The sequence below is a fragment of the Elephantulus edwardii genome, unplaced genomic scaffold, assembly GCF_000299155.1.
Source record: "Elephantulus edwardii isolate Elephantulus edwardi_28Jun2011 unplaced genomic scaffold, EleEdw1.0 scaffold00211, whole genome shotgun sequence".
Taxonomy (NCBI): domain Eukaryota; kingdom Metazoa; phylum Chordata; class Mammalia; order Macroscelidea; family Macroscelididae; genus Elephantulus; species Elephantulus edwardii.
Window position 1 is genome coordinate 1,223,671 of NW_006399961.1, and position 12,870 is coordinate 1,236,540.

At 42.5% G+C, this 12,870-nt stretch overlaps 1 protein-coding gene across 1 annotated transcript in view; it reads left to right on the plus strand.

Annotated features, from left to right (window-relative positions):
• PRDM4 (PR domain containing 4) overlaps nt 1-12,665 on the plus strand; it is a 28,204-nt gene extending 15,539 nt beyond the window's left edge. Inside the window, exons 5-11 of the mRNA XM_006897533.1 lie at nt 1,309-1,458; nt 3,137-3,255; nt 4,379-4,464; nt 5,976-6,103; nt 6,666-6,980; nt 8,423-8,591; nt 12,173-12,665. Of these exons, the coding sequence (XP_006897595.1) occupies nt 1,309-1,458; nt 3,137-3,255; nt 4,379-4,464; nt 5,976-6,103; nt 6,666-6,980; nt 8,423-8,591; nt 12,173-12,485 (1,280 nt within the window). The 3' untranslated portion in view covers nt 12,486-12,665. The remainder of the gene's footprint in view (nt 1-1,308; nt 1,459-3,136; nt 3,256-4,378; nt 4,465-5,975; nt 6,104-6,665; nt 6,981-8,422; nt 8,592-12,172) is intronic.
• The last annotated feature ends 205 nt before the right edge of the window (nt 12,666-12,870 follow it).

Here is a 12,870-nt window from a genome sequence, read left to right on the forward strand (position 1 = left end):
GTCCTTATCCAGGGACTGATCCCTCCTGGCCACATGCCAAAGAATGAGAGGGAGCTTCAGAATCCTTGCCTCAATCCTTTTTTGGTTCATAAGTATGATGATTGGGTGTTCATGCTTTTGTATGACGTGCCTCCTATAAACCTTGCTATGACATCAGGTCTGATGTAAGAGAGGAAAAAAAATCCTTGCCTCCGAGGTGCACCCTGGTTTCACCCTCTCCAGAATAAACCTGTTCTCTTGGCAGTCCATGGTATGTTAATACTCTTCTCAAGCATCATAACTCAAAGGCATCAATAATTCTTCTGTCATCTTTGGTCATTGTCCAGCTCACGTGCATAGCAAGTAATTGTGAAGACCATGGCCTGGATCAGGTATGCCTTAGTCTCCAGACTGACATTGTTGCTCCCCTTTTGAGAGGTCCCTGATAGTAGCTTTCCCCAGAGCAATTCATCTTTTGATTTCTTGACTTCTGATGCCAAGAGTGTTGATTGTAGAACCGAGCAAGCTGAAATGCAGAGATGGTGACAGTGGTGGAGGGGACTCTTGACTACCCTGTTTGGTAACGTCATCGCTAATTTATCCCTGCGTGACTCAAGGCATTTCTGTAAGCAACTCTTAGAGTTCCCTAGAACTTAAAGCTTTTGGATGTTAAGGTATCAAGAATACTTAGTTGAAAGGGTGCTGGTTGTTTTGTTCTTGTTTTAAATCCGTTCTTGTCTGTGTACTGAATAATAAACTTGTCTTTTGCAGGGGAAAAAATTCAAATTTTGTTGAAGTCAGAAGAGAGAATGAGAGTGTGTGAGAGAGTGAGTGTGTGCGCGCGCGCGCGCGTGTGTGTGTGTGTGTGTGTGTGTATCCATATACTAGTTTAGAGAGCTCTGGTGGCTTCTTGTTGTGGACCATCGAGTCAGAACTGACCCATAGCTGACCCTCTGGTGGATTTTCAGAGGCGGTTAATGACACGGGAGGAGATTGCTCATCCTTCTCCCACTTAGTGGCTGAGAGGTAAGGAATTGTGCTGTCCACAAAGGAATATAGTTAAATCCACCAGCTGCTCTGCAGAAGAGAGATGGACAGTCTCCTCCTATGTGATTTCCAGCCTTTGAAAACCTGCTAGAGGATCAACTGTGGGTTGTTTCTGGCTCGATGGTACACACAACATGTACAAATAAAAAAAGGAGGCCTGTGATGAGCCCCTTGCTTCTTACTGATGACATTTTAGTAGTTAGCATTTACATTTAAACAGCAGGTGCTAATTTCTCATTCATGCCCTAAACCCCTTTGTGCCTCCTCGTTTCCCTCCCACAGGGTGCACTCTTTGTGACCGAGCCTATCCCTCAGACTGCCCAGATCACGGACCAGTGACTTTTGTCCCCGACGCTCCCATAGAGAGCAGAGCACGGCTTTCTCTCCCAAAGCAGCTTGTTCTCCGCCAGTCGATTGTGGGAGCTGATGTCGGTAAGCACCTTGCAATCAGAGAACGTCACAGATTTTCTTTCTTCCGTAAGGGAGAGTTGTAAATGTAACTGTAGTTCAGGGTTTATTCAGCTGAGGGGAGAGTCAGTTTCTGATTAAAAGGCTTACTTAGAGAATAATTGTATTCTCCATGGGTGATAGCCACAAATCAGTTTAAAAAATTGATTGGGAAGTTTGCCCCTTCTTAATGTCAACAGTGACTAGAGAAGAGAATCCTCGCCTCTTTAATAAGCATTGACTTTCTCAGCTGGGTCAGCCACTAATAGTTATCATGACAAAACTCTTCTTGAAATTGTTTCTTTCACTGAAACATGGAAAAATGTGCTTCATTACCTTGTTTTCCACAGAGAAATTTAGATTCAGTATTTGTAAATTGTTTTAACACCTTTAGGAAAAGGTAATAAGACTTGGAGAGTATACTTTTTCTTATATAAATTCAATACAGCTTCTGAATTACGATTTCATTTCTTTGAAATGTAAAATGGGGTCATTATTCTTTCATCTATACTCAGTCAGGAGACATTTGGAAACACCTAAACTTTTTTTTTCTTTTGTCTCCTTTATTCATTGTCCAACCTTCAGATGCATAGGAAGCAATGGGAAATGCCATGGTTTAGAACAGGTACATACTATAGTCTTTATTTTATTTTATTTTTTTTTTTATTATTAAATTTTATTAGTTTCAATGAACATTCACAGGGATTCTGGGCTTTCACTCCTTCATTGCCGCACCATTCTCTCCACCCTACTCCCCAGTTGTTTGTTCTTCCCCGCCATCCGAAGAGAGTACTTTAATGACAAACAAGTTTTTAGACATTTGTGTTCTTTTTCAGTAATTGCTTTCTATTATGATAATAGAACAATATTCTCTTCAGTGTGGATATGTTGATTGCTTCTTTGTTAACATTTCTCCTTAACCATCTTAATCTGTTTATCACATTTTACATGTTTGTACTTGGATCAACAATTAACACCCTTGGTATCAGCAGTCAGGAAATCAGAAGATTTATTGCACTGAGAAAGTCTTAAACTTAGGGACCTCTCCAAATTACTGAGGACCAATATGTCTGTATAAAGACTATATAACAGGCCATGGTCTTTCCATTGATTTGCTATGCATCTGAGAGCTGGACATTGAGTAAATATGGCAGGAGAAGAATTGATGCTTCTGAGTTTTGTTAGAGAAGAATACTGCTAAAAGAACAAACAAATATGTCTTGGAGAGGTTGTAGCCAGAGTGCTCTTTGGAGGCAAAGATGATAAAGCTTTGCCTCACATACTTTGGTCATGTTGCTAGGAGTGGCTGTTCCTTGGAGAGGGATGTGATGCTTGGAAAGGTAGATTGGCGAAGGAGAGGAAGATCCTCAACTGGGTGGATTGACACAGTAACTGTCACAGTAGGCTCTATTGTATCAGGAACAGGACAGGGTTCAGATCTGTTGTACTAGGTTCCTAGGGTCACTATGGGTCATACTCAACTCAGCGGCATCTAACACCACCACCAGTATAACATACACAAGACTTAATTAGCTTTAGGAGTGTTGAAATATCAGTTCTTCAGTTCACCGAAAATAGAACTCCACATGAGTTAAGCAGCTGTCTATTCTGTATCTTATTGTCTAAACCATTGATTGTGTATTGGATGTCCTTCCGTTGACAGGTGTCTGGACTGGAGAAACCATTCCTGTACGTACTTGCTTTGGGCCTCTAATTGGCCAGCAAAGTCACTCCATGGAAGTAGCAGATTGGACAGATAAGGCAGTTAACCATATCTGGAAGGTTAGTATTTATGAAATTATTTTTGTGTGTGAATTACTGTTTTTATTATAGTAAGATAGTTAAAAGTTAATGAGAGTAAAATTCTTTAGGACTCATCTAGTACCATTTACCCATCAGCCATTTATTTGTTTAATCTTGCATCCTTGCAATTTCTTTCTCTTGGTGGACAAATACCAGCTGTTGGATATAGAGGATAAGTTTTTGTCTCTTAAATGATTCTGTGTTTTACTTGTGGCAGCGAGTCCCCCAAACTTTGCTTACATGCTAGTCATTGTAGTGAACTAAAACATTCCTCAGGTATTTGGACTGGGAAGCAATTCTAAAATCAGAAGCTAAGATTCTCTCTACAGCTTTAAAATGAGAGAAGCTAAGAATACAAGATATTGACATAAATTAGAAGCCATGGTAGTATAATGGGCAAATAGTAGGCTACAACACAGAAGGTTGGTGGTTCGAATCCACCAGCCACTCCACAGGAGGAAGATAGGCGGTCTCCTTCGATTGAGACCTACCACCTCAGAAACCTGATGGAGGGCCAGCCCTGTGAGTCATGACTGACTGGATGGCGGCAGTGGAGTTTGTTTTTCCTTTATTTTTTGATGAAAATTACTATTCTTAAAATTTACTTGCATATACTTAGTCACTGGGTTGGGAATGATACTTGCATGTTGTAGTAGAGGGGAAGTGGATCTTGTAATGCTTGGAAACACAAGGTGCAAATGATATTAGGGACTTAATTCTGGTATCCAGATCAGAATGTCGGGTTCAATAGGAAAAATAAATAGAACACCGCAGTTCATATTCATTCACCTGTTCTTTGTGTGACAGAGGTGGGTGACACATAGAATGATCTTTTCCAGACTATTTGGAATGTGAAAAACCAAGAAGAGCCAAGTCGTTCTACTTACTGAACACTTAATTATAGCACTCATAGTCTTTGTTGTAGAAGTAGGGGGACAGGTGAGATGACAGCCACATGGAGAAGGCAGTCATCTGTTTACCCATTGACAAGACAAGGCTGTACCTGCGGCAGAATAAATGAGGTGATTGCTAGTCTAAGCGTCGTAGCAGTTTGTATCATCTGTCAGTTTGTTTGACATCTGTGTTTACCTCCTGCTGGCAGATATATCACAACGGGGTCCTGGAGTTCTGCATCATTACAACTGACGAAAATGAATGTAACTGGATGATGTTTGTGCGCAAAGCCAGGTAAGAGTCGTCTTCATCTGAGGAAAATAGTTGCATTTCTGTTTTTCACTAGGCAGCTTTGTATAGAATCAGGGAGGGCGGGGGAGAGAATGTGGGGAAAAAACCAAATTATGCTGTTGTCTGGGAATACTGAAGGCTTTTCTCCAGAGGAGAAAAGATCTAGCAATCTGCTTCTGTAAAGATTCCAGCCCCATAACCCGCTGTCTTTGAGTGGGTTCTTACTCCTAATAGAAAGTGCCCCATAGGTTTTCCTAGCTGAAATTGTTATGGAAGCCGACTGTCACATCTTTCCCCCAAGGAAGCACTCAGGCTGGTAGACATTGCACGCTGGGGCACCGTCTACAAACACTGCGGCCTCGGAAACCTTACAGGGTGGTCCTTCTCTGTCCTGTAGTGTTGCTAAGCATCTTATGAGTCAAAGGTGCACACAAGGCCTTTTCCGTTTGTTCACTTCATTCGAGTTTGGATAATGCTAATTGTGAATCAAAATGTGAGAAAATGCCTTTCTTTATGAACAAAGTGTTGATAAAGAAAGGATACAGTTATTATGAATAATTTATCTTTTTACTGGCTGTATATCAGTTCTTCAGGCTGTTATTAGAGCTAATTCTTATTAAGCTTTTAAGCTCCACATGTTTGTCATAGGTGGCTATTTTTCAAGTTGTTTGATTTTGCTTTTAGTAACAGCCTCTCATGTCCCTGATATTAAGGGCATTCAGTCAGTTTATGTGTTGAAATAAGAATTCTGTTTTCTCTATAAGCTCTCCTAACATTGTTGTCATCAAGTGCTGTCAAGTTACTTGCAACTAACAGACCCTGTATACAACAGCTCTGAACCTTGCTCTATCCTGAGCCAGTCTCATGGTCTCCAACACACCCATCCCCTTTACCCCAGTCACTGAGTCAATCCAGCTCATCCAGGGTCTTCCTCTCTTGTGCTGTCCCTCCACTCTCCCAAGCATGATGTCCCTCTGCAAAGACTAGTCATTCCTAGCAACATGTCCACAGTATGTCAGTTAGAGCTTCAGAATCTTTGCCTCCAACAGCAGCCTGGTTTCACTCTCTCCAAGATGAACCTCTTTGTTTTCCTAGGGATCCATGGTCTATTCAGTACTCTTCTCCAGCACCCAACTCAAAGGCATCAATTCTCCTTCTGTCAGCTCTAGTCATTGTCCAGTTTAATGACTTAGAGAAAATAGGCTCTGATGGTATAGTCCCTAGAGAGTTACCATGCTAACATAAAGGTACACAGCGCCTCTTTAGAGGTTCAAATCCATGAGGGACTCTGCAAAAGAAAGATGGACAGTCTTCTCCCCTGAAGCTTATAACTTCCAGAGACCTACTTGGAGGGTCAGCTAAATTGATTCCAACTTGACAGCAATGAATAGGTTAGGGAATTAAAGAAATGATCCAGGAAAAGTAGTAATATTTAAGGTTTCATATAGTACTTCTCTTTCTAAGTGTTAGAATGTATTTCATAATTAATTTGCTTGAATTGTTAAATTCTTTAGGAACCGAGAAGAACAGAATTTAGTGGCTTATCCCCATGATGGAAAAATCTACTTCTGCACTTCACAAGACATTCCTCCTGAAAACGAACTGCTTTTCTATTACAGTCGAGGTTATGCTCAGCAGATTGGTGAGCTAATAATTTGTTGAGACTGTAGCATAGTAAATAAGCTAAAAGTACATTTTTGGGATAATTTCCATGTCATTTGACTACCCTGTAGTAGTGGTCCTTAATAAAGTCTTAAGAGATTGTTATAAACTAAATGTCAGTTACTAGATACTGTTCTTAGGAAACGAACTTCTACGTTAGGATTTTGATGTGGGGAATTTGACGTTTCAGCAGCTAATTTTTTCAACCAGTATCACTGAAGTTTAACTTCCTGAAGGACAGAAAAGCCATAGGAGTGGATTTAACCTGCACTGATTTCCACATATCATGAAGTCATATTGACAGGTGTTGTTATAGTGTTTATATGTGCTGCCAAAGGAAGAAGACCTTCTAATTCTGCAGGTGCTTCCACTGTGCCTGATGTGGTTGTCAGTGTAGGGGAGAGAGCACAGTGAACATGGTTGGTAAACAGGTAGGCAAACTGGAGACTTTGATAAGAGTGAGACCGTGAGCAGCAATCCTCAACAGTAAGGAAAACCTTTCAAGTACAACTATGTGAAGACAGTAATTTTTTCCTTTTAAGGTGTTCCTGAGCATCCAGACGTGCATCTCTGTAATTGTGGCAAGGAGTGTAATTCCTATACCGAGTTCAAAGCACATCTGACCAGCCATATTCATAACCACCTTCCTAGCCAGGGCCACAGCGGCAGCCACGGACCAAGCCACAGCAAGGAAAGGAAGTGGAAATGCTCGATGTGCCCCCAAGCTTTTATATCTCCTTCCAAACTTCATGTCCACTTCATGGGTCACATGGGCATGAAACCCCACAAGTGTGATTTCTGTAGTAAGGCTTTTAGTGACCCCAGTAACCTGCGGACCCACCTCAAGATACATACAGGTAAGTTAAGTTATAGTAGACCTGGAGGTTTTGCACCAAGTCCAGATTGTGGTATTAAAAGGCTTTACAGAGATCCAGTGTTGCAGCTGGGCATGAGATAAGGTGTTGCAGAATGAGACCCGCCGCTGGTTGTCAGCCAGGGCCTCCACGGGTGGTAGAACCTTACTAAGATTGCTGTGATTCTTCAGAAGTGTTAGTAAACTCCACTTTCCGTGCACCCTCACCATAGTCTATAGGTCCTTGGGAAAATGTCGTTATTAATTGGGAAAGAGGCATGTTTGGACTTAGAGCAAAAGGACATTTATAGAATCATCCTGAGCCTTCCACTAGTGCTCGTCCCTGGCTGAATTGGTGCTGCTTAGTGCTCAGCCGGAACCTGTTTCCTTGCTTGGAATATTGTTCGATAAATGCTGCCAACATTTTGAACTTTTAATTTCTAAGTTCTGTATAAACCATGTCTTTTCTGTTAGCAGTTTTTTTTAAAAAAATATGACAAAGTAACTGACGAAGTTTTAGCTTTCTTGGTTTGATCATCCTCCAGATCTTGAGAAGATACCATACGTCAGCTCACCTTAAATGCCAGTTTCTCAGAGATCCCTTCCTTATCCTTTCTTTCTACAGATCTTCCCTCTTGCTGTCATTTTCTCTCTTCCCTATTTTATTTATTTCCATTGCAGCATTTACCACTGTCTGAAACCAGCATTTAATTTATTATTTGCATGGCTATTATCTATGTCCCTTCATTATAGTCTGGAGCTAGGACTTTGTTTCTCTCCTTTAGAATAGTGCTTGTCACACCCTGTTGTTGTTGTGTGCCGCTGAGTCAGAACAAACCCATAGCTGACCCTCCAGCAGGTTTCCAGAGGCAGTAAATCACACGAGAGGAAATTGCCCATCCTTTTCCCACAGGGTGACTTTCCCAGTGCAACACATTTTCTGATCTTACTGCTGGTACTAAGGATATTGATTGTGGATCTAAGCAAGATGAAGTCACCAACAGCTTCAGCCTTTTCTCCATCCGTTATGATTTTACCTCTTGAACAAGTGGTGAGAAACTGCTAAGACATTAGGGGTTTTAGAAATGGCAAGGCAGAGGCATCTGGCCTGAGGCAGCACCTCTCTGGCAGTTTGAACCCACAAGCAAGCAGCTGCTTGAAGCAAAGATGCAAAACCTCCTCCCGTGTGATTTGCAGCCTCCGAAAACTAGCTCATGTGCCCGCTGTGAGTCTGTTCTGACTTGATGGCCGTGAGAGAGTTTGAGTATATTAGTGAGTAGTATGCCAACAGAAACTTAGTGGTTCTAGGTAGACGTCCGTAGAAAGTGTTGTGCCCGTTGCCAGTTCTGCATTATCCTTACCCCTGCTGCGTACCTGTGCACATGCTAATCGTCTGGAGATGCTGCTGGCTGCTTTACTCGTGGTGTGACTTGGGTTCCTGTGCAGGTCAAAAGAACTACAGATGCACCTTGTGTGATAAGTCTTTCACCCAGAAGGCTCACCTGGAATCCCACATGGTCATCCACACGGGCGAGAAGAACCTCAAATGTGATTACTGTGATAAGTTGTTTATGCGGAGACAGGACCTCAAGCAGCATGTGCTCATCCACACACAGTAAGTTTCCCTGCAGCCAGGATGGCCTGCAGGTGATGAGCTGGGGGGTGACTGCAGCCAGGATGGCCCGCAGGTGATGAGCTGGGGGGTGACTGCAGCCAGGATGGCCCGCAGGTGAGGAGCTAGGGGGTGACTGCAGCCAGGATGGGCTGATGGTGGCAAGCCATGAGGTTGCTGCAGCCAGGATGACCCAAAGGTGACAAGCCAGGGGGTGCCTGCAGCCAGCATGGCCCGGAGGTGGTGAGCAGCCAAGCCCCACAGTGAGGGCTTGGAAGTCTTTTTACTGCCTTCGCCCCACGTGGATGCTTCTTGGGTTCCAAGTAGCCAAGCAAAGGTTGGGAAACCCAGTTGGTTTTTTTCCTTAGTTTTTTAAACTTTTATGCTCTGTTTTTATGTTTTATTCATGTTTTCAAACAGTATTACTCATTTATTAATTTAACAAATATTTTAAATTAGAATCATTATCCTCCTTAACCTTGACTCTTTATTCTTTACAATGCTGCCCAGAACCACTTTGCATTTTAACATGGTTAAATTGTTTTGAGAGAAATACATTGAACTATTGCTCTTCATTTGGGCTCTGAATTAAATCAATAAAGTATTGATCTTTGAAAAGTTCATTCTTTCCAAAAATGTGGGTCTGTACTCTTTGTCGATTGAAGACATAAAATAAGCCCCTTTGCAAGAGATTGAAGGCATTTTTGGACTGTTAGTACTTAAATCTGGCATCAGTTGTCATTATAAGAAACATTACTTATTAAAATATTTTTTAATGGGACTTTCAACTCCCTTTGGAATTTATTAGGAAAATCTGGTGGCCTGATGGCTAAGAAGCTATGCTGCTGTCTGTAAGGCATGTGGTTTGACTCCACTGGAAAAGGATGAGCAGTCTCTTCCCATACTATTTACTGGATCTGAAAACTAGCGGGAGGGTCAGCTCTGTGATGGTTCTGACTCAGTGGTACTCAACAGCAGTGACGTAGAGATGATTAGAAGCTCTGGTAGTAGAGTGGTTAAAGAATGGAACCACTCACCAGAAGGTAGGTGGCAGTTCAAATCCACCAGCCACTCAAAAGAGAAAAAGAAGGGTGTGTTCTGTAAAGAAACCCTGTGGTGCCTCTACCCCGTCCTGTAGGTTTTGGGTGAAGATTATTAGCAAAATTTTCCTATGTTTATATTTTGACTTTTGAGCATTTTTGAGTGGGTGTTAGAGTGCTAGCATTCTATTTAAGCTGTCAGGAAAGGACACGCTGCATCCCTAGAGTCGAATCTAGAAAGAGTTCCTTTCCCACTGACGGTGCCCCTTGATAATGTGAGGGCTTGACCGACAGAGTTTGCCCTTCCCTATGGGAAGGAGGAACCTGAGAGCAAGAGCAGGGACCTGACCTCCTGGGTTGTGTGCTGGTCTGCATGCACATGAGATGCTCTGTGACACAGTCTGAGGAGCATTATATGCGGCTCAGTCCTCTGGTGTACATTCATCTGTATGATTTCTGTCTGCAGCCTCAGATGTCTAACCAGGTGGCATCTCCAATACTGTGCATATCCACTGGGTAACTTAAACCTGACATGTCTGGAACTTAGCTCTTGATGGTACATCCACAAACATGACCTTCCCCTGGTGCCCACCAGCTCAGTAAATGGTTCCACCCAAGTGGCTCAGGCCTGAATTCTTGGTATTATCCTTAACTCAGTCTTTCCTTCTTTCTTTGAGCACTGTTGCTTAGTCCAAGTCATCATAGCTCTTCCTTGTGCTGCCTCCATTGTCTTCAAGCTGACCTTCTGCTCTTATTTCTCTGCATCCATTTCATAATACAAATACTTAAAAAATACACACACATACACACATTCTCTCTCTAGTGACCAGAGTGATATATTTAAGATACAAGTCAGAGTCTGCTTATCTCTGCTCATAATTCTTGTGGCTTCACATCAGATTTGGACTGATGGCCTCTGACCTGCTGTGGCCTGGGAGTTTTGTTTATGATGTGGTGGTGATACTTAGCTACTTCTCCCATTGGTATTAAATCACTCCTCATAGTTTGCTTTAGCCTCACCAGCCTTCTAGCTCTTTCTTGAAGTTATTAAACACACTCTTACTCTCAAGACCTTTTCACTTTCCTGATCATCCTTTGGAAATATTTTCCATTAAGAGCAAGGTGTAGGAAATTGGTAAACCTAAGTAAAATCTGCCAGAGGCTGAAAACTTGGGAGATGTAGCAACACAGAGCTTCCCCAGTGGGTTCTGGCTCCCAGGTTTCACTCTGTTGTACAGGAAATGTGTGTTGAGTGGCGTATAAAAACCCACTGGAGTAAACTATTGCTCTTAGTCACCCTTTCAACCTGGAACAATATTCACCACCTGTGGCTCAACTCTCAAACAGTAGGTGGTCTTGTAACAAGGTGAACAGTAACACCAGGGAAACACTCCCTGCTTAGAATAATCAAACACATAACAGTAGACAGGCAGCATTTGGGTATTTTAATTAATGCCATATAACAAAATGTAAATGAACAGTAAACTGGAAAACCAATTTGCTTGGTAAACTTTCACTTAAATCACAATTTGAAAGAAAGGGAGGGAGGGGAAAGCCTGCTCTATTAGCAAACTAGAGGTTAGATTCCTTATTTCGACGTTCTTTTAACCTGGGGCAGTTTACTTAGTTTTTATGCACATTACATTTCCCATCTGTAAAATTAAAAGATTGGTTAGATTGGTGGCTTTAAAACTGCTGCGGATACTTCTGGAGCTCCATAGGATTCACCAGGGCGCAGGCCTTTGGTATGCAGCACGGTTTGCTACTCATAAGCCACAGCACTCCCTTGTTTAAGAAAGGAGGTGGTGGAAATGGCAGTTTTATCAAAGTGGTAACCAGGGAAATACAAATGAAAACTACAGTGAGATCCTGTAATGTATGGGCCAACTGGCAGAGGTTTTCCACTTTTGTTTTCCGGTTGCTAGTGAGAAAGTAGAACCGAAACTCTCAAGTGGCTGTTGATAGAGATGTAAATTGGTACTGCCACCCTGAAAACCAGGCTGCCTTATCTGGTAAAATTGAAGCTCTCCAGACCCTTGACCCTGGATATAGCTGCTGGGTGTGTACCCTGGAGGAGCTCCGATGAGTCAAGACTGGCTCACAGGCATAGAGACAGTCCACAGCAGCCTTGACTGTGACAACAGAGAGTGAAAACTACCCCAGGATCCCTTAGTGACAAGTCTGTCAGCTCAGATAGTGCAGGTCAGCTGAAGTATATTTGTAGGTGGTGTCCAGCCATCACAGGGGGTAAACTACTAATACTCTGGAAACATGAATTAATTTTATAGACTTCATGTTGACTGAAGCAAAATAGGCAGTGAATATATAACATTGTAGTCTCATTTACATAATATTCCCAGAACAGGCAGATTAATGCCGGGTAGGTATGCTCACATAATAAATTGATAAAATCATTCCTGTGGAAGTCAAGTTCGTGGATACTTCTGGCAGAGAGGAAGGAGTATCTAGGGTACAAGTAATGTTCTGTTACCTGACATGGTGGTGGTACTCCAAAACCAAATGTTCTTTCTTGTGTTTCCTTAGAGAACGCCAAATCAAGTGCCCCAAGTGCAGTAAGCTGTTCTTGAGAACAAATCACTTGAAGAAGCATCTCAATTCTCATGAAGGAAAACGGGATTATGTCTGTGAAAAATGTACAAAGGCCTATCTAACCAAATACCATCTCACCCGCCACCTGAAAACCTGCAAAGGCCCCACGTCCAGTTCATCGGCCCAGGAGGAGGAAGAGGAGGATGATTCCGAGGAGGAAGAGTTAGCAGATCCAGTGGGAACGGAAGAGTGTCGGATTAACAGTGCTGTGTTCTCAACAGATGAGCCTCTGTCTGCACATAAGTAAAAGAAAAAGCAAACTTTTGGATGGAACATGCAAAAGGGAAAAACATAGTTAACCAGTTATCCACTACAGTGGCTTTTGTATTAAATGGTTTCTGATGTCCTTCCAGCCAGCAGTCAGAACTGACTGGGAAAAGATAAAGGACTTGCCGACGTGTGGTAATGGAAGCATCCAGCAGTTAGGACACAGCGGTGGACTCTTTGACTGCGTCTGACAGGCTTAAAGCAGCTCCTGCCTTCCCCTCAGCTGTCTGCTGAGCTCATTTTACCACCAACGCTCCCTCTTAACAGTTACAGGTAGATCACATTACCCAGATTTTCAGAAGACATCTAGAGGACTAATCAAAAAGGAGCTTCTTCCCAGCAGCAGACAGTGATGGAAGGAAAGG